The 18,432-nt window shown below is 45.2% G+C and overlaps 1 protein-coding gene across 2 annotated transcripts in view; it reads right to left on the bottom strand.

The window, feature by feature from the left end:
- LOC147733803 (threonine--tRNA ligase 1, cytoplasmic-like) overlaps positions 1-18,432 on the bottom strand; it is a 242,167-nt gene that overhangs the window by 120,871 nt on the left and 102,864 nt on the right. For both annotated transcript variants that reach the window (XM_086958398.1, XM_086958397.1), the window contains 3 exons: positions 17,492-17,658; positions 16,154-16,316; positions 14,076-14,213 (listed from right to left, as the gene is read on the bottom strand). In XM_086958398.1, the coding sequence (XP_086814524.1) occupies positions 14,076-14,213; positions 16,154-16,316; positions 17,492-17,658 (468 nt within the window). The remainder of the gene's footprint in view (positions 1-14,075; positions 14,214-16,153; positions 16,317-17,491; positions 17,659-18,432) is intronic.

Here is an 18,432-nt window from a genome sequence, read left to right as displayed (position 1 = left end):
AGATGTAATCTATGGATGTACTCTTTTTGCAGGTACAGTGGGTTTCAGGTGGAGTGGGTAATAACGTTTGATCAATGAATACATTTGACCAACCAGGAGGCAATGCACCCCTGTGAGAGAGCATAGCCCATCAGTGGTTCGGCAAAAGAAACAAAGCTGTTGATTTTAGCATAATACTTTTGTTCTGTCAATGTAAAACATAAGAGCCCTCTTGACAACGAGGTGTGTGTAGTGCCGCTACAGAAACAGGGTATGGGAAAAACACTGGTAATTTAGTGGTTTTATTAAGGGGAAAGGAAGACATCACTTTAGGGAGAAACTGGATGGTGTGGTCTTGAAGCTCACAAATTTGAATAAGAGGCCACCAAGTATGCCACTTTCCAAGAGAGGAACCGGTGTCCCAGAAAGGCACGCATGCTGGCTTGCGCTGGAATGGACTCGGAGCTTATGCTTAAAGTGTACACATGAATTTAAATGTCTCAATGCAGAGCTCATGCAGAATGCATACATGTGAAGAAAAAAAAGAAAATCTCTGAAAATGGCTCACCAGATTCAAACATCAGAAAAATTATCCATATGCTGGGAACCTCTGAAGTACTTCAGTTTGATTGAGAATGACGTATTGAAGTGGCGCAGTCCTATCCTAAAGGTGAGTCACGGGTTCAGTAGCATATTGCCAAATTATGTTGTGTCCCAGAGAGGCACCAACCTCTAAGATAAAGGATATTATAATTTATTTATTAAATTTCTCGCTTACCAATAGACCACATACAACACTTCCTGGTAACATCTCCTGATCTCAAAGAAATGCCGGAGCCAAGTTTCAATATTAAAGCAACAATCATTAAATAAGATATAACAGAACTGCAGTGCTCATGAAAGGAGGAGTTTGAAAGCTTGGCCCATGAGTCCTGTGAGAACAATGTTAAGGTTCCATCCAAAGACGGTAGGTACTCTGGGTGGAATAATGCGTTTAAGTCCTTCCATGTAGGCCTTGATGACAGGGACAATGAAGAGTTAAGTATGTTCCCTATTCTGAAGGGAGACAGCAACTGCGGCTAAGTAAAGTCTAATAGAAGTGTAGAAGAGGCCAGATATTTGCAAATGTAGCAGACTATGTCTTGGACAGGTAGTTTTACAGGGTTAATGTGTTTAGAGAGACAATAGTGAACAAAGCGTTTTCATTTGGCTGCATAGCATGTTGGTGTGGTGGGCTTCCTGGAGGATACATTAAAAATAGAGTACAATTGTTTCAAAAAGACTAACTCTCCCAAAGGAAAGAAAACAAAAGGTTTTCCTATTGAACTCTCAGCCACCAGGGTTATCCCTTGGTTGCATGCTTCATCAGGTCCATCCCGTTCCGCTATGGAACGAGGCGTACTATGTCCCACGAGACATGCGGCAGCACTTTGGGTGTATCCAAATGATAAGGGACATGGAAAAAGAAAGGAGTGAAATCAAAAATACCTGCCCAGAAGGTGAACCACTATTTATTCTGCCCTCTAGTCGGTATAGTTAAAAACAAGGAGGAAATGAAAGAAAAGGCTTTAATGTGCCTTCCTTTCTAAAAGGTAAACATGTTTCAAGTCGCACCCCACAAGCTTTTCATCAGGACCAAAGGAAACTAACTACCTGATACTACTCCTGTTCTGCTTATCGCATGCACTCTGCATGCCAAACAGTAATATTTTAGTTTGTACAGCATGTACTTGGTAATTACTGCCTGTAGCTATAGAAGGTTTTGAAGGAAGGCTGTATTAACACACACTCACTCCAAAGCTTCACCTCCTCCTATCAACCGAATAATCGGTTGATAGGCAGAGGTGAAGCTGTGGAGTAGGTAGTAATTACAAAGTATGTGTAGTTGGGAGGCATGATTGGGCCCCAATTGTGAGTGAGAAGATATAGCAGGTTGGGCAGCTTCTCATGAGGAACTAGGGACAGGTTGAGAAGAGTGATCAACCAAGGCTGCTCTGCACATTTGGGAGCCACAAGAATGAAGGGCGTTTGCCGAAGCTTCCGGACCACAAATGGAAGTAGTGGGATAGGAGGAAAAACGTAGGCAAATATCCCTGACCAGGTAATCTTCCAAGGACTGTGGGTGGGGAATTCTGGAGGCGAAGCTTGGGAAGTTGGCATTTTATCCAATTGGCAAAGAGCTCTATGTTGGAGAATCCCTATTGGTGGAAGTATGGTAGTAGGATTTACCAGTGGAGTTCCTATTTGTGGACTTGTGGCAGCATCCAGATAACGATGTCTGCAAATTTGTTGTCCACTCGCGGAAAGTACTCCGCCAGAAGGTGGATCTTGTGGAGTGCCCACCACCAGATGTGGTGGAGTGCCCAGCACTAAGCCGACAGTTGTGGTGAATGTGGGTCTCCCTGTTTTGGTGGTAATAATCTACAAGTCCATCACCATAGGCAAGTCTGCGGCATGCCCCCCGAAACTCTGCACGGTGGAGGGCTGTGACCGTGTTGCAGAATTTTTCACTAACAAAGTCACTCACCTTTACAATTCCTTTCCTCGGCAGGCAACAAACGCTCCCATATGGGGGAAGGGTGTCAAAAAGACGGGAGTACGAAAGCTTACCTCCTTCCTCACCCCGCCCACAGAAGAGCTAATCCGCATCTGCGGGTCAATTAAATCTGGCTCTCCAAGAGACCCGACGACCCCTAGTCGGCTTAAGGGCAGCTTGCAGGTGCTTGAACCTTATGTTCGCAATCTACTCGATTCCTCTTTTCTGTCCCAGAGTGTCCCCAAGGCTTGGAAGCGAGCAGTTGTACTCCCCCTGCAAAAAAAGGCCAATGTGAATTTCGAGAAATTCGACAATCTCCGCCCCATTTCCCTTCTGCCTTACATGGCCAAAATAGCGGAGAAAATTGCTAATACGCAACTGATGCAGTTCGTGGAGGAGGCATCGCTACTCCACGACTCACAATTTGGCTTCCGTCCCCGTCACTCAACGGAATCTGCACTTCTGGCGGCAGTGGAGGCACTCCGACAGGGTGTGGATGAGGGCCAGACTATGGCTCTGATCCTACTCGACTTAAGTGCAGCATTCGACACTGTAGCACATACCATCTTGCTACAGTGTCTGAGTGAAGGAGGGGTCACAGGTGCTGCGCTTGGTTGGATTAAGTCCTTCCTGTCTGATAGATGCTTCCAAGTCAGGATGGGAGAATGCTATTCGAGGGAGATCGAGTTGGGCCAGGGCGTACCACAGGGTTCGTCCCTGAGCCCGACTTTATTCAATATCTACGTCTCCCCGTTAGCAGCCATCGCGGAGGGCCACGGTCTCCACCTGGTGTCCTACGCCGACGACACGCAGTTGGTCGTCTCCCTATCTCGTTCCCCCGGCCTTGCGGCGGACATCTTCAGGAACTGCATGCAAGATCTTGCAGCCTGGATGTCCGCACACTGTTTAAAACTGAACGGCAGCAAGACCGAGGTGATCGTGGTGGGGGGCGGGCCTTCTGCGTGGTCGCCTGCGTGGTGGCCACCCTGCCTAGGTGAGGCCCCCACTCCCAGCCTGGAGGCCAAGAATCTTGGCATGTGGCTTGATAAGGACCTTGCCTTTGGCCCGCAGGTTGGCCGGGTGACAGGGGTGTGTTTCGGTGTCTTGAGAACTTTGAGGAAGGTTCTAGATCTGCTTCCCATCTCGGCTCGTAGGACGCTGGTGCACGCCCTGGTCACCTCGCGCCTAGACTATGGTAACCTGCTTTATTTGGGGGCTTCAGGCAAGGTCATGGGGCGCCTTCAGGTGCTCCAAAATGCCGCAGCACGGCTCGTGCTAAGACTCCCGAGAAGGTCTCCCTCTAAACCCGCTCTCCAAGCTCTCCATTGGCTTCCGATGGAGAAGAGAGTTGAGTTTAAGGCCCTCTCAACGTGCCATCGCATTCTGAGCGGCAAAGCCCCTGTGCCACTTCAGAGTTTGGTGTCCCACTATGAGCCTACCCGCAATTTACGGTCCTCTCAGACGGGACTACTTGTGGTGCCCAGAGTTAGGAAGGCGCGGATGGGGGGGAGATCTTTCAGATACCTTGCTCCCAAGTGCTGGAATGTCTTGCCCCCAGATTTGCGTCTTGAGCCATCAGAGGCCCTGTTTAGGAAAAAATTAAAAACTTACCTTTTTAGCAGGTAGCTCCTGGGGGAGGGGGGGATGGCAACTGCTCACTTATCATAGCGCGGGGACACGCCTTCTGGCATCACCAGGCGCTTTAAAAATGTCCAAATAAATAAATAAATAAATGGCAGTCATATTGTCTGTCTTGATTAGGACTACCTTTTGTTACAGGTCACACAAGAAGGACTTGAGAGCTAGCTGGATGGCCAGCAGCTCTAGGCAGATGATCAGTAAACCCATCTGGGAGGATGTTCACATGCCCTAAAATGTCAAGTACTGTAGATGTCCTCCACCCAATCTATTAAGGGAGATGCCCGTTGTGATAGTCACTTGGAGGACGGGTTAGAAAGGGTCGGCCTTGCAGCAGGATGTTGCTGCTCCACCAGTCCAGCGATGGGTGATGACCAGAATCAACACTAGACGTTATAAAGTGGCCCTCCGCTTGTGACCATCGTGCAGTCAAGCTCTTTTGCAATGGACGCATAGGCAACCTGGCATGTGGTACAACGATGATGCAGCAAGCCATTATGCCGGGAAGGGTCATGACTGTCCTGAGCATGACTAGATGATCTAGACAAAAAAAGAGGCAGAAAGGACTGGAAGGGTTAAATTTGTGCTTGGCTGGGATACGCCTTTCCAGAGACAGAGTTGAAGACTGCTCATAAAAAGGGCTACTCCTGAAGGGCCTGAAGGTGGAACGTCATTGTGTTTTTATAAATTGAACCCTAGACCATGGAGGAGATCTGTGCCATTTGTTCTGTGTGCACTCCTGATTACCATCTCGTCCTCAGAAGGACGAGATGGTGTACTCACAGTCAAAGTTTTCAGCTGGTGCTCAGTGGGCCGGTTGTTCCTTGGTCTCAGACTCAGAGTGAGAACTGGGCTCGGAGCTGAATAGTAACTCTGCCGAGGTGCCGGGCTGTGGTTCCTCCTTGATTTCCTTATCCCGGAAGAGATCGGTGCGTCATCTTCCAGTCGATGTGTTATTACATGTCAAGTGGGGAAACAACGTTAACAACGCGGTCAAAACACTGCAATAAATTTACTTCTCTGCTTTTACATCGCAAGTCATTACCACGACTTGCACTGGAGGGCGCTCTAGACTAAGGAATAGTGTGATTTACTATTCCAACACCTTCCCTACTGTACGTAGGCTGGAGTTGGAATAGTACATCATACTATTCCTAAATCCAGCGCCCTACAGCGCAAGTTGTTGTAACGACTTGCGTTGTAAAAACAGCATTGTGATGTATTGCGTTGTAACATCATACATCCGTCAAGTGAGGTGCCAACCTTATACAATAATGCAGTGTTGTTTAAGCTAAAATTGATGCAGGTAGAACAAGAGGCCTTATCCTGCCCCAGGGACAGACAGCAGTTTCAAACCTGGCCGAAGACTGAAGCCAAGGGAAGACTTTCTTCAGAAGATGCCAGGTCGCAAAACAAGACCCTCTTAAGATATCTATGTGACTTATCATGGGAAATTCATGGTCCAGTATGAGACCGCGATTTTTCGCTGATTTACTTGGACATGAGGCCAGTCCCAACTCAGAAGGCCACCAGTCTGGAAGCCAGCGATGTCGAAGCTTTGCCAACAAGCAGAACCGCTGTCTTCTCACTGTTTAGCTGAAGACAGTTTTTGGACATCCAGGCTGCGATATTCCTCATGCACACTTGAAAACGACACCTGGCATGGTCAATGTCCTGTCCCATTGAAATGATTAGTTGAGTATTGTCAGCATAAGAGATTGCTTCAATACCAGGTGCTTTGACAATTTGTGCCACGAGGGCAACATATACATTAAATAATGTCGGGCTCAGAATTGAGGCCACTATTTTGCCTCCCGGGCCACCCACAACATACTAATGGTTAGTGGCTACAGAGGGAGGCCAACGGCATGTCTCCAGCCAGCAGCTCTGTCGCTTTGGGCAGGAGTGAAGTAGTGGTCCCTGCCTGGAAGAGGGAAGGCAGGAAGTTACGTTTATATAAGCTGCCTGCAATCTCCAAGGTAGGGAACCAGCTAGTGTCCTTGGGATGGAGTCCCGGAGCACTGCTCTGGTGTCCCTAGGCTATCCTATGGCTTGGGGAGGGGTCCGCAAAACTCTCTCCTCATTAAAAATATATCGGCCCTCGGAGATTGGGTCCTTGGGCCTCTAGAAGGTTCGGTATGGGAAAGACACACACCCCTCTCCCAAAAATAGTATGGTTTGGCCCGAGCGGACTACCCCCTCACACTCAACCAGGCCTAGTGGGGGCAGGGTACCCCTAGTCTGTGCCCCTGTATGGTTTGTTTATTCTTCTTTGCAGGACACAGTACTAAAAGGGATGGCGCAACATGTTTGTCCATTTGTTGCTAGCCAGGTGGATGTTATGTTTAGATCTGGCTGGTCCGTGGATCCTCCAAGTCTCTTTATTTTCATATATTTTTCAACCTTAATTTGCAACAACAACAAAAATAACACACACACACACTGGATGGATTTACGGCAAATCATAAATAGCACAGATTCTGGGTAAAGATCTAGCTTTCAGACGAATTCATTCAGTTCAGTCGTTTTGGCTGAAGCTGTGTCTAATTGTTTCTATGGGAAATTGCATGGGAGAAACGTGTTTTGGGCCCACCCCCCCTGTCCCTTCTTGACGGATAACCCCAAGACTTTCCAGGAGGAGCTGAGGGGGTGTATACTCATTTAGGGAACGTTTCCTGAAGATTCATCAAATCGCTCCAATGTTATTAGTTTATTTATTTACTTATTTATTATATTTCTAGAGCGCACTGTCACCTGTCAGGCATCCTGGCGCTAGCACTTTCAGAGACATAGCAAGTATAGGTCAGCACTACAGACAACTGTCTAAATCTTCGGAAACAACCACGTTTTTAGCCTCTTTCTAAAAAGGAGGAAATCACTAACTTGTCTAAGTTCCAGAGGCAAAGCATTCCAGATCTTCGCAGCGGACACCTCAAAGGATCTGCCACCTGATCTCACTTTCCTGAATCTAGGTACCTTTACTTACTTAGCCCCCGAGGAGCGCAGAGTTCTCATGGGGATATACCATTCAAATGTATTTTTAAAGGACACGGGCCCAACCCATTCAGGGCTTTAAACACTAGTCAAAGATATTTTAACTGGACTCTTTCTCGGTGGAAGCCAGTGCAATTCAGCCAAGGAGGAAGAGGACCTTCTGGGCCAGCCAAGCACTAATTTGGCTGCCGTTGACTGGATCCTCTGCAGCCTATTAAATAGAAAGTTAGGAGACTCAAGCAACAAGGCATTGCAGCAATCTAATCTACTGAGAATAGTACTGCGTGCTATTAATGTGCGAGCCAAAAGGGGGAGCAGAGGAAAAATCTTCCTCAGTGATATAATAATGGCCAGACAGCAGCCCACTGTTTTCGTCACCTGCGCTTCCAAAGTTAGTTTACTGTCAAAGGTCACGCCCAGGTTACGGACAGTCTTTACAGGCTGAATGACAGTCAGGGTGTCCATGGGCCAGAAATTACTGGGCAGCCTGGAGGGAAGCCTTTCCGTAGTACAGTAGAGCACCTCCGTCTTGTCAGCATTAAATTGCAGCGAGTTGTACCTCAACCACAACGCTGTGTCCCGCCAACAGCTATGAAACACTTCCAATGACGTTGACTGATCTCCCTCAAGAGAGAGAATCAGCTGTGTGTCATCAGCATAATTTATGATGTTAATATTATGCTTTTTGATGACCGTCAGTGGTTTCATGAAATATTAAAAAAAATGGGACTGATGGCCGAGCCCTGCGATACACCATGCGTGATTTTGGTAAATGCAGATTGATAGGGGGAGAGAGACACTGCCTGCTGTCTGTCCAGTAAAAAATACTGGAACCATTTCATAGCACACCCTGTTACTCCCACCTTTCTCAACCTTCTCAGCAGGATTCCATGGTTGACCGTGTCGAACCAGAAAATCCTTTTCCTATGGAAAAACGTAGTCTTAACTATAACTACCAATTATATATAGATATATCTTCAGTGAAGAGACCATAGGTTACAGGAACGTTATGGTTGACAAATTACATCACTGACGACATGGTCAGTTACATCACTGATGACATCTCAAATGACATCACTGATGACATCATCCAGTGAGTGCGAGTGCTTTCTAAAAGTTACAGAGTGTTAAACATATGAGGAGGTGTGTAAGTGGTGTATAAAAGAGTGAGTGGTTATGTGAAAGACTGTATAGGAGTGTGTAGGTGTGTGAGTTTCTGTATGCATGAGTGGGTGTGTCAGTGGGTGTATGAGTAAGTGAGTGGCTGTGTGAGTATCTGTATGGGTGAGCGGGTTTGTAAGTAGCTGTAACGACGAATGAGAAGGTGCATGAGTAGCTGAATGGGTGACTGAGCAGGTATATAGGTGTTTGTATGGGTGAGTGACAGGGTATATTAGTGGCTGTATGGGTGCATGAATGGGTGTATAAGTCGGTATACGAGTGTGTGAGTGAGTTATAGAGTAGCTGTATGGGCGAGTGAGTGTGAGAGGTTGTATGGGGGAGTATGTGCTTTTTTCAGTGACTGTATAGGTGAGTGAGTACATGTGTTAGTATATGTATCAGTAAGTGAATGGGTTTATGAGTAACTGTATGGGTGGGTGAGAGAGCGGGTGGGTGTGTGAGTAGCTGCATGGGTGACTGATTCAGTGTGTGAGTGGTTATATGGGTGTATGAGTGCTTGTGTAAGTGGCTATGTCTGTATGACTGGATGTGTGCGTGGCTGTATTGGTTAGAGAGTAGGTGCATGAGTGGCTGTATATGTGAGTTATTGGTTGAGTTAGTGGTTGCATGGGGAAAAGGATGTGCGAGTGCCTCTAGGGATCAGTGAGTAAGTGTGTGAGCGTTTGTATGGGTATGTCAGTAGTTGAGTGGGTGTATGAGATGTTTTATGGGAAATATATGTGGGTATGTGAGTGGTTCTGTGGATGATGTAATCAGTGACGTCACTGACCATGTCATGAGTGATGTAATATGTGAGATCATAAGCAGTGCATTGCGGAGGCGTAAGCTATAGTTAGCTCACCTAACTAGAACTGTTGAATTTCTCTTGTTTTGTATTAGTGAAATGTGAGCCTAACTAGAACATCCCTGTAACCTGTTTTTTAGTGAATTTCTAAGGTTTGTTATATTTTATTTTCTAACTGTAACCTGTTGAGGTTTAATTTCTGTGAAATGAGCATCCTTCTAGAATGAATCCTGCCCAGCTATTTATCCAAGAGGAGGCCAATGTTTTGTGCAACAGCTCTACCCAGCGGGGAGTACTTTCTACTGGTTAATTAGTAAGAACATCCCCGTTGGGTAAATATATAGCATATATGGGCATCTCCTATGCTACAGCTGTGTATAAAAAACCACAGAGGAACTGTCTCTAGTGACCTTGTCTGTCTGTAACTTTGCCAATGTAATTGTTGCTCAAGCGTCTTATAACTTTACAAGGTGGTACTGCAGAAAAAACACACTTGGATGATTTTACAGAAGTAAGCGCTTCTTTGTTTGGTAGAGATGCAATCGTATTGTTAGGCATCAAGACCCAGTCTCCAAAATCGTCAGGAAGTGCACTCTGGGGCCTTTTAGTAAGCTGTCCACCATCCTGGGATATGGGCAGGAAGATGTTGCATACCGCTAATGCATCTCCTCTGGAACCTGCACTTGCACAACTTAATTGGCTTCCCTTTAACCCCTTTGCTGCTCATGACGAGCTCAGCTCGTCATGCAGTACACTGGTCGTGTGCTTATGACGAGCTGAGCTCGTCATGAAACAATGGTATTCATATAAGCTCAGCACCCAGCGGGAATTGCCTTAGCAGTCAAGGTGTTAATGATAGAATGTACTTTCAAGCACTCAATCAGAATGGACCCTGCTACCTCTTTCAATTGATCAAACCATATCTTACCAAAAGGCATCTCAGATCCTCAGGCACTGCGCCAACAGTTATTTCATAGGTCAGCAGTATTGGCCTGGGTGGCAGCTTCTTCAGACTCTTGGCTGAAAAACTGTGGAACTCCATGCCTCTGGACTTTAGAATGGAGCCTTTAGAGATCGTGTTTCAAAATAATTTAAAACCTGGTTCTTTAGGCAAAACTGACAGTACGTTTAGAGCAGGGTCATGAGGCTTTCTGTGAGAGTTCTAGCGCAGGGGCACTCTGATTGAAGTAACCACGCGCTCTACAAAAATCCTGACATGTAAATCCTAATCTAATGTATATGGGGTGGGCCCAAATGGGCGATTCTTCTAGGCAAATTGCCATAATTCTAGTTTTTAAAAGATTAGAACATGATCTCTGGTCTCAGCAGCAGACGACAAGAAAGAAACCCCTCATCACAGACACTACGTGAGATACTGCGCTTGAGAAAAGCAAGGTTGCAAACACCTCCATCATGGATTACAGATAACCTTTCCATGGAAATGCAGAGAAAACATACTTGCTTTGTCTTAGCCGTGCATACGGAGTTAGGATGATTAGTACTTTACAGAAGTTGACCTTCAATGTGGGCACCTCCTTTATATATATCTGGAAGTTCTTCCCATTGAGGTTTCATTTCTGTGAAATGAGCATTGTGCCAGTATTAACCCTGCCCAGCATATTTATCCAAGAATACGCCACTGTTTTGTGCAACAACTCTAACCAACTGAGGACATTTTAATGGCTAATTAGTATGTGCTACCTTGCTGGGTAGCTGTATAGTGAATCTCCTCCACTACACCAGAATAAGGGACACCAAGGAAATGTCTTCACTGATCTTGTGAGTCTGCAACTTTGCCAATGTTATTGTTCCTCAAGCGTCTTCACCACATAACTTTACATGGTGGAACTGCGGAGAAAACACACTTTGATGATTTGTACTTTACAGAAGTAAGGGATTCTTTGGTGGAGACTCAATCGTAATCCTGTGCATCAAAAACTCCTCTCTAAAATCGTTGGAGAAACACGTCAATCGGGGCTTTTAGTAAGCTGTCCCTCAAAATGTGAAAAGAGCGGGAAGGCGCTGCATAATGCTAATGTATACAAGGCAGGGCCAAATGAGCAGGGTTTCTAGGCAAGTTTACATACTTCTAGTTTTTAAAAATTTAGAACACTACCTCTGGTCCCAGCAGCAGATGACAAGAGAGAACCCTCTCATCACAGACACTACATGAGATATTGCGCTTGAGAAAAGCAAGGATGCAAACACCTCCATCATATATAATATATAACTCTTCACGGTGAAAATGAAGAGGAAACACACTTGGATGATTTGTACATTACAGAAGTAAGGGCTTCTTTGTTTCTTGGAGATGCTATTGTATTCCTAGGCATCATGACCCCATCTCCAAAATCGGTGGGAAACAGGCTATGGGGGCCTATTTTTTTTGTTTGGGTCCCCATACTCCGGTCCCCGCCTTATACTCTCTGAAAGACAGCCCAGTGTGCAATGGATCCACGGGGGAACCTCAAGGCCCCCACGGTCCGAGCCGGCTTGCTACCTCCTGAGGGAGCTGGCACTGCTCTGACAGACAGGGGAATGCTAAAAGGCAGCTCCCGGTCTGTCAGAGCAATGTTTTCATCAGTTTCCCTGCAGGCATATTTGCGTGCAAGTAAACAAATGAAAACTCACTGTCAAACAGCTAACGTTGCAGCTGTTTGACAGCTCCGGCTTGCAGAAAACAGAGATTGGTTTGCTTTTACCTGGTGGGAGCAGTCAGCTATCACCATGCAAAAGCAAACAGCTACCACAAGAGGTTGGGCCCCTCAGGAGGTAGCAGGAGTCAGTACTAGGGAGTGGGGGTCCCCATGGCCATCCATGGGTCAACTAGGGGTGCTGCATGGTCCACCTCCATTGTAGTATGCCCCGGGAAATTGGTGGTCCCCAGGGCTGTGCGTGGGGGGCAGAGGTGCAGCCCCAGCATTAAATTAATGTTTAGCCCCGGGCAGGTGGCGGTCCAGCCTGCATACATATTTTTAAATACCCCGGACTTGGGGGTCCCCAGGGCCTGTGGGCACTCCCCTGCATTTACTTTCAGAGATTTGGCCTGGGGAGGTGGCGGTCCTAAGGGCTTTCATAAGCCCAAGAAGGGGGGCCACATGCGCCCCCCTCCTTTTTCGAACTCATGCCCGTGGGAGCAGGCCCATCCGTGGGCTGATTTCAAATCAAGCGAATCGTGGTAAAATTGAAAACAAATATGTTTTAGTTCCCAGCAGGGTCCCTCTGGTACTCAACTACCACATCTAGGGGTCAGAGTATTTGTACTCTGCCCCATTTTCTTTATGTTAAACGTTTTTTGTGGGACTCTGCTTAAGCAGAGTCCCATGATGGCTGCCAACACTTCCTGGTTGAAGTGTTGGCAGCTAATCCGATAACAGAACGGGGACTGTCATATCCATGGAGGATCCGTGTCCCTATATATACAAATTTAGATTTCAGTTAATATCTATAAAACTACTGAACGGATTTACACCAAATCACAAAAAAGTGGGAACAAAATCTACATTTCTGCCAAATTCAGTTTAATTCCGACCAGCGGTTTGGGCTGTTATTGTGTTCAAAACTCCTATAGAAATAACATGGGGAAAGCGCATTTTGGGACCCTTCCTTTTTCTAGGACCCCGCCTGAAAGGCCACCTCGAAACTTTCCAGACACAAGCAGAAGTGAGTGTCTATTTTTTGCGGAAAATTTTGTGAAGATTCGTCAACCACCGCCAAAGATATAATCAAGTAAAATGTAATATTCTAAAAAAAAAGCATGCATTGCCAAAGTAGTCCCTAGCACTTAAGGGAACTACTTTATTATTATTATTATTATTATTATTATTATTGCATTTATTGAGCGCACAGCTACCCGGAGGTTTCCCGGCGCTTGCCTTGGGAACCCGTCCTGCCTTTCCCTGTGAGATAGCCCCTACAGGGCATCCACCAGGTGAAAGCCAGGCATCCCGCCACAGGGGGGCCGTTGTGGAGATTAAGAAAGCTTAATGCGCAGAGTTGCAGAGTGAGAGCCCATGATTAGAGCAGGCACCGAAGCGAGAATTATCGAGTCCGTGGACATTTGAGCTCAAGACCCTGCCGCGTCGGGAATTGAACCCTGGTCCCGGGTCTGACCTCAGCTCCGGGTCTGCCTGCTCTACACCGTGAGCCACACTTCTCCACCTTTAAGTGTGGATATGCTCCATGTGAAAGGAAAATTGCTGTCAATAATAGTGACATTAACTAACAGATGAAGTTGACTGCCCTCCTGCCATATATTGTATGCTGTAGTGGTCAGAAGAAATATGTGAATTTAACAGTAACTTCCCAATGGGTGAAGAGGGCTAACTGAAAGCTCCTATAAGTATATTGTAAATATAGTTTTAGTAAAAATAAAAGGCTTCTTGACTAATGCCAGATCAGGTAACTAAGCAATGGCAAAAGTTGGTTGTTGCAGTCTGCCTTTAGACTTTGCCATGGCTTGTTTTGCTTTGCATGAGTTTACTGTTGGGGAAGCTGCTGGGGGCCACATCAATAAAACTATATATTTTTTTTAAAACACACATTGGCTAAAAGCAAAAATATTATCAGTCTCAAAAAGGATACATCACCATAGTGGTCTCTGGCACTTAAGAGATCTACTTTGTGTGTTGATGTTCTCTTAGTGAAAGGGCACAACGATGTCACTCAGTAGAGCTAGACAACTGCTGGAATGGGCTAACCTACTGCTCCAAGATGTATGTTGTAGTGGGAACATTGACACAAAAACACAATAACAGACCAATGGATGATAAGGACTGACTGAAAGCCCCTTTAACTTAGGATATTATACATATATTTTAATAAAATAAAAAAATGCATTGGCTAATGCCAGACCTACAAATGAGGGCATACCCAAACTGTCCTGAATTTCACAATATTCAGAACTTTACTGTGAAGAACTTTTTGTTAGCCAGGAAGATGTGCACAAACTTCAAACTATACCTTTTCCGCTTGATTCCAGATCTCAATTTCGCCTAGAAAATTTTCAGGTCTTGTAGAAAGGTGTAATTGAAAAGTAAATCCAAATACAGCATAAACTGATTGCAAGAACTGTAAGCAGCCTTTCATTTCGTCCCCGATCTGAAATGCGAAATAGAAGCACAGATGAGTTAGACTATTCATAATGGCCAATAGCAAATTACGAACTACTTTGGAGAATTGGTTGCAGCCTAAATATGGAAAAGGATACACTTGCTTGAAAAAGTGGAAGACCATGACATTGTTTGCTGGACTGAAGTATTTAGCAGCCTGAAACAGATCAGAACAGTAATACAGCAATCAATTGTTTTAAATCTGTTAAAAACGTTTGCAAAGGTTAGACTGTGTTGCTTAGTAGGATGTATACTAATGTGCTCATTCAAAGTTCCACTGTACAAACAAATTGAGCGTAAGCTACGTTTGCATCCGAAATTTAGATTTTCAGGTGAGCACAAATTGCCCAAGGACCAGGGGGTTATCCATGCACAAAACATTCCAGTATTGTCACTAAAATTTCAACATTATGTTATCTAAAAACTGAGTGATAGAACTGACCAGGGTAAAATTGCAATGGTGAAGTAATGGTATTCCTCTGGCTGTTTTTTAAGCCTGCTAAAACATCAGGCCTCAAATGAGGGGCAAACGGTTTACCCAAGGGGACGCCCTCAATGGATGACCTCCTTCCTCTCTGTAAGAACACAGAAGGTCCATTTACCACCATTCACATACTAAACCAGGGGCATCATCTGCGGTTTCCCCCAAGGATTGTCCACCAGACCCACCCTCTTCAACATCTACATCACCCCCTTGACTAACAGTGTCAGATCCCATGGACTCAACATTGTATCCTACACTAAAATCTCCCTACACGAAGATCCTAGGGCCACCAGAACTAACTTCCACAAGTGCATGAGAATCATTGCCAAATGGATGAAGGACAACTTCCTGAAGCTCAACACAGACAAGACGGAGGCACTGATCTTCAGCAACAGTACCACACATTGGAACGACTCCTGGTGGCCCTCGGAACTAGGACCGTCACCCACATCGACCGACCACAGCAGGAACCTCAGCATCATCCTGGACAGCAAGCTGACCATGAAGTCCCAGATAAACGCAGTCTCCTCCGCCTGCTTCCTCACACTACTCATGCTACGGAAAATCTTCATACTGCTACCCCAGGACACAAGACGCACTTTGACACAGGCCCTAAACACCAGTCGCCTAGACAATGGCAATGCCTTCTACGCAGGGAACACCAGATACCCCCTACAGAAACTCCAGACCATACAGAACGCAGCAGACATACTCATCCTCGACCAGCCTCAACGAAACCACAGCACCTCCACCTCAGGAAACTCCACTGGATCCCGATACAGAAGAGGTGCCAATTCAAGTTGATGATCCACATATTCAAGGTACTACACAACCAGCTATCTACCTACATCAATCTCCGCCTGAGCTTCCACCAACCTTCCAGACAGCTTTGCACCGTTTTTTGCTCACCCACACCCAATGAAGAAGCAGAGGAGGATGCTCCTTCTCCTGCCTCACGGCTAAGACATGGAATGACCTCCCCAGCACCTACAGACTACCGCTTCCCTTGCAGAATTCAGAAGGGCAGTCAAGACCTGGTTGTTTGATTGTGATTCTCAGATCGTCAAGCGCCTGGAGACTCTCCCGGTGATTAGCTGAGATTTAGAAATCGACTGAATGATTGAGATTTACACTACTCATTGTTCAGTGCTTCATGCTTTTCACCATTTCAGAATTGGCAAAAATATACCAATATCATGAGAGGTGGGTGCTTTACTGCCTACGTTTTAAAATGTGGGAAACAAAACAATGGGGATTTTCACAACAATTTATTGCAAAACTTAAATTTTACCCACAGCTGATGTAAAGGATATGAAAAGAGTATTTTGTAAAGGGCATAAAATAAGAACATTCTATAATCCCAAATGTAAAAACTTTCTTTTTTTATTTTTTACCCGAAACTGCAGAATAACAGACTTATGAAATGCAGCCACCATTAGTAGTACCTGATCCATTGTACAGAAAATATGAGCATCATCCTGTTGGAAGCGTCGAACCCGGGTCAATCCACTTAATGTTCCAGACAGCTCGTTCCGATGCAAAACACCAAAGTCAGCATATCGAATTGGCATTTCCCGCCATGATCGTGGCCGATGGGAAAACATTAAACTACAATCGAGCAGAAAAACATTGATACAGTTATTAGAGTAGAAAACATTTATGATGATACATAGCTATTGAAATGTTTGATGTACCTTGCTGGAAACCTAGGTATTCATCTGTTGAAAACATGAATTTTCAATTTAACACAATTGTTTCTCAACTATAAGCTCATAAACCCAGGCGCAGAAAGCCTATGTTCTACCCATGCCCAACAGAGTGATGTCCAGTGAAGTGAATATGTCCACCACGCAGATGAACCACTCACCCGAGAATAGACATATCGCAACTTTGTGCACGCAGAAAAAGTTCAAGTGTGGTACCTATGTGATCTTATAGGTTTACTCCATTTTTGATAGCCTCTATAAGCACAGTTAGGCAAGAGAATAATGCTTGCTGCAATAACGGTTTGGGAAACACAGCCCCCAGAAATGTAGAGCAGATATGCGTTGGACTACATTAGCTATCCCTTAAAATTATTAGGACTCAAACTAGCACAAGTGCGCTACATTTAGTGCAAAAAAGATCCCACCAAATTCATCACTTTCGCCCCTTTAAGATAGACAAAAGTTTATTGCTTCAATGAATATTTATTTGAACACATGGAAATGATGACCAACTTCCAATTCTCAGTGTCTACCCACTCATAGTGCATTGCTATTTGCATGGTTAGCTATTGTTAGGAATTCTTGACAGTGATCCACTGCCTTACGTAACGTAGTCTTCTCTCGACAAATATGCAGAAAGAGAACTTTCAATGCAGAAAAACTGTTATGCATGCCACTGGTGTGCCTGAATTACTTAATATGCATTTCATAAGTACTACTAAAGCATGAGAGAATTTGGGATTTCAAAAAGGGATTTTGATTAGCTCTACTAACCTAAGAAGTATTTGCAAAAAAGCCCTTCCGAAGGCAGAAACAAAGTACATAACCCAGTCATTCAGGTTTATATAGTCACCCTATGTTGGCTTAATGGACATGTGCACACTTTCACATTAGGCCCGTTATCCAAATGATGGTAACAACATAAGCAATATACAAAGACTCTCCGGTAGGGCTATTTTACTCTGACAACAATGTTTGCTATTGATAATCTGCTGGAGGTACAGTGTGCCGACCTAAATGTCCTGTGAACCAAAGGCTGGCAGTAAAATCGGTATCATTGTTAGTAACTATACTTACCAATGTCCTGGGCAGTTCATAGGTTTAAGTGCAAAAGTTTCCTTCTCGACCTCAAAGGAAAACATGTTCTCACTGTAATGCTGCCAATGGCCTGAGGTTTCCCAGAGTTTGCTGTTGTAGATGTTGGGAGTTGCCACTTCAGTGAAGTTACGTTTGATGTATTCTTCCTGGACAAAAGAAGACGAATCCCTTGAGACTGTGATAACTAATAAGTCTTTACTAAAACACTGGAATAACAAGTTCTTCCACCATGCAATTTCTACTCATTTGCATATGATTCTGTTCATTTCATATTGATCCATCAAATCGCGTTCTCCAGCTGAATCACAACAAACCAGAGGTGTTTTAGTTAAAACCACGTAGGCAGGTCAAAAGACGTCAAGTTTAGGTCAAAATAAATGCTCCATGCACTGGTCTTCAAAGATTAGAGCCATGAGCAAGTTAACTTTAAATAATACCTCCTCACATTAACCTGTGAATGGTAGAAAAGTAAAGTGCCCTTTTTGACATGGTAACACCCTCTCTTTTGCCTGGTATTTAATGTGATTTCGACTGAAAGTGCACTGGGCTCCTACTAACTAGGTACCCAGTGTCAGATCGCTTTCACGCCTGTAGCCTCTTTTTGACTGAACTGATCCCCATAGGATAACACTGCCCCCCCCTCCCTCCCAGCGCTGAAAAGCACCTCAGCTTCCAGCTGCTCAGTTCCGCCTGAGGTGACACATAGGTGCTGTTCGGACCTTGCCCAATACTCACCTTAAATCCAGGAGATCGGTCCTATAAGTCAATAAGAAGTGCCCGAATGCAGTACATGTTTTGCACCCATAGGACAACATTGGGCACATGAAGGGAATTGCACCACTGCACCCGGATGCCCCAGTGCTGCCTGGTGTGACCTTTTTGAGCTGCATTGGACCATGTCCTGTACACACCTCAAGTCC

The sequence above is a fragment of the Lissotriton vulgaris genome, chromosome 2_1, assembly GCF_964263255.1.
Source record: "Lissotriton vulgaris chromosome 2_1, aLisVul1.2, whole genome shotgun sequence".
In the NCBI taxonomy this organism is placed as follows: domain Eukaryota; kingdom Metazoa; phylum Chordata; class Amphibia; order Caudata; family Salamandridae; genus Lissotriton; species Lissotriton vulgaris.
Note: the sequence above shows the minus strand (reverse complement) of the source record. Positions and strands in the feature narration are given on the sequence as shown.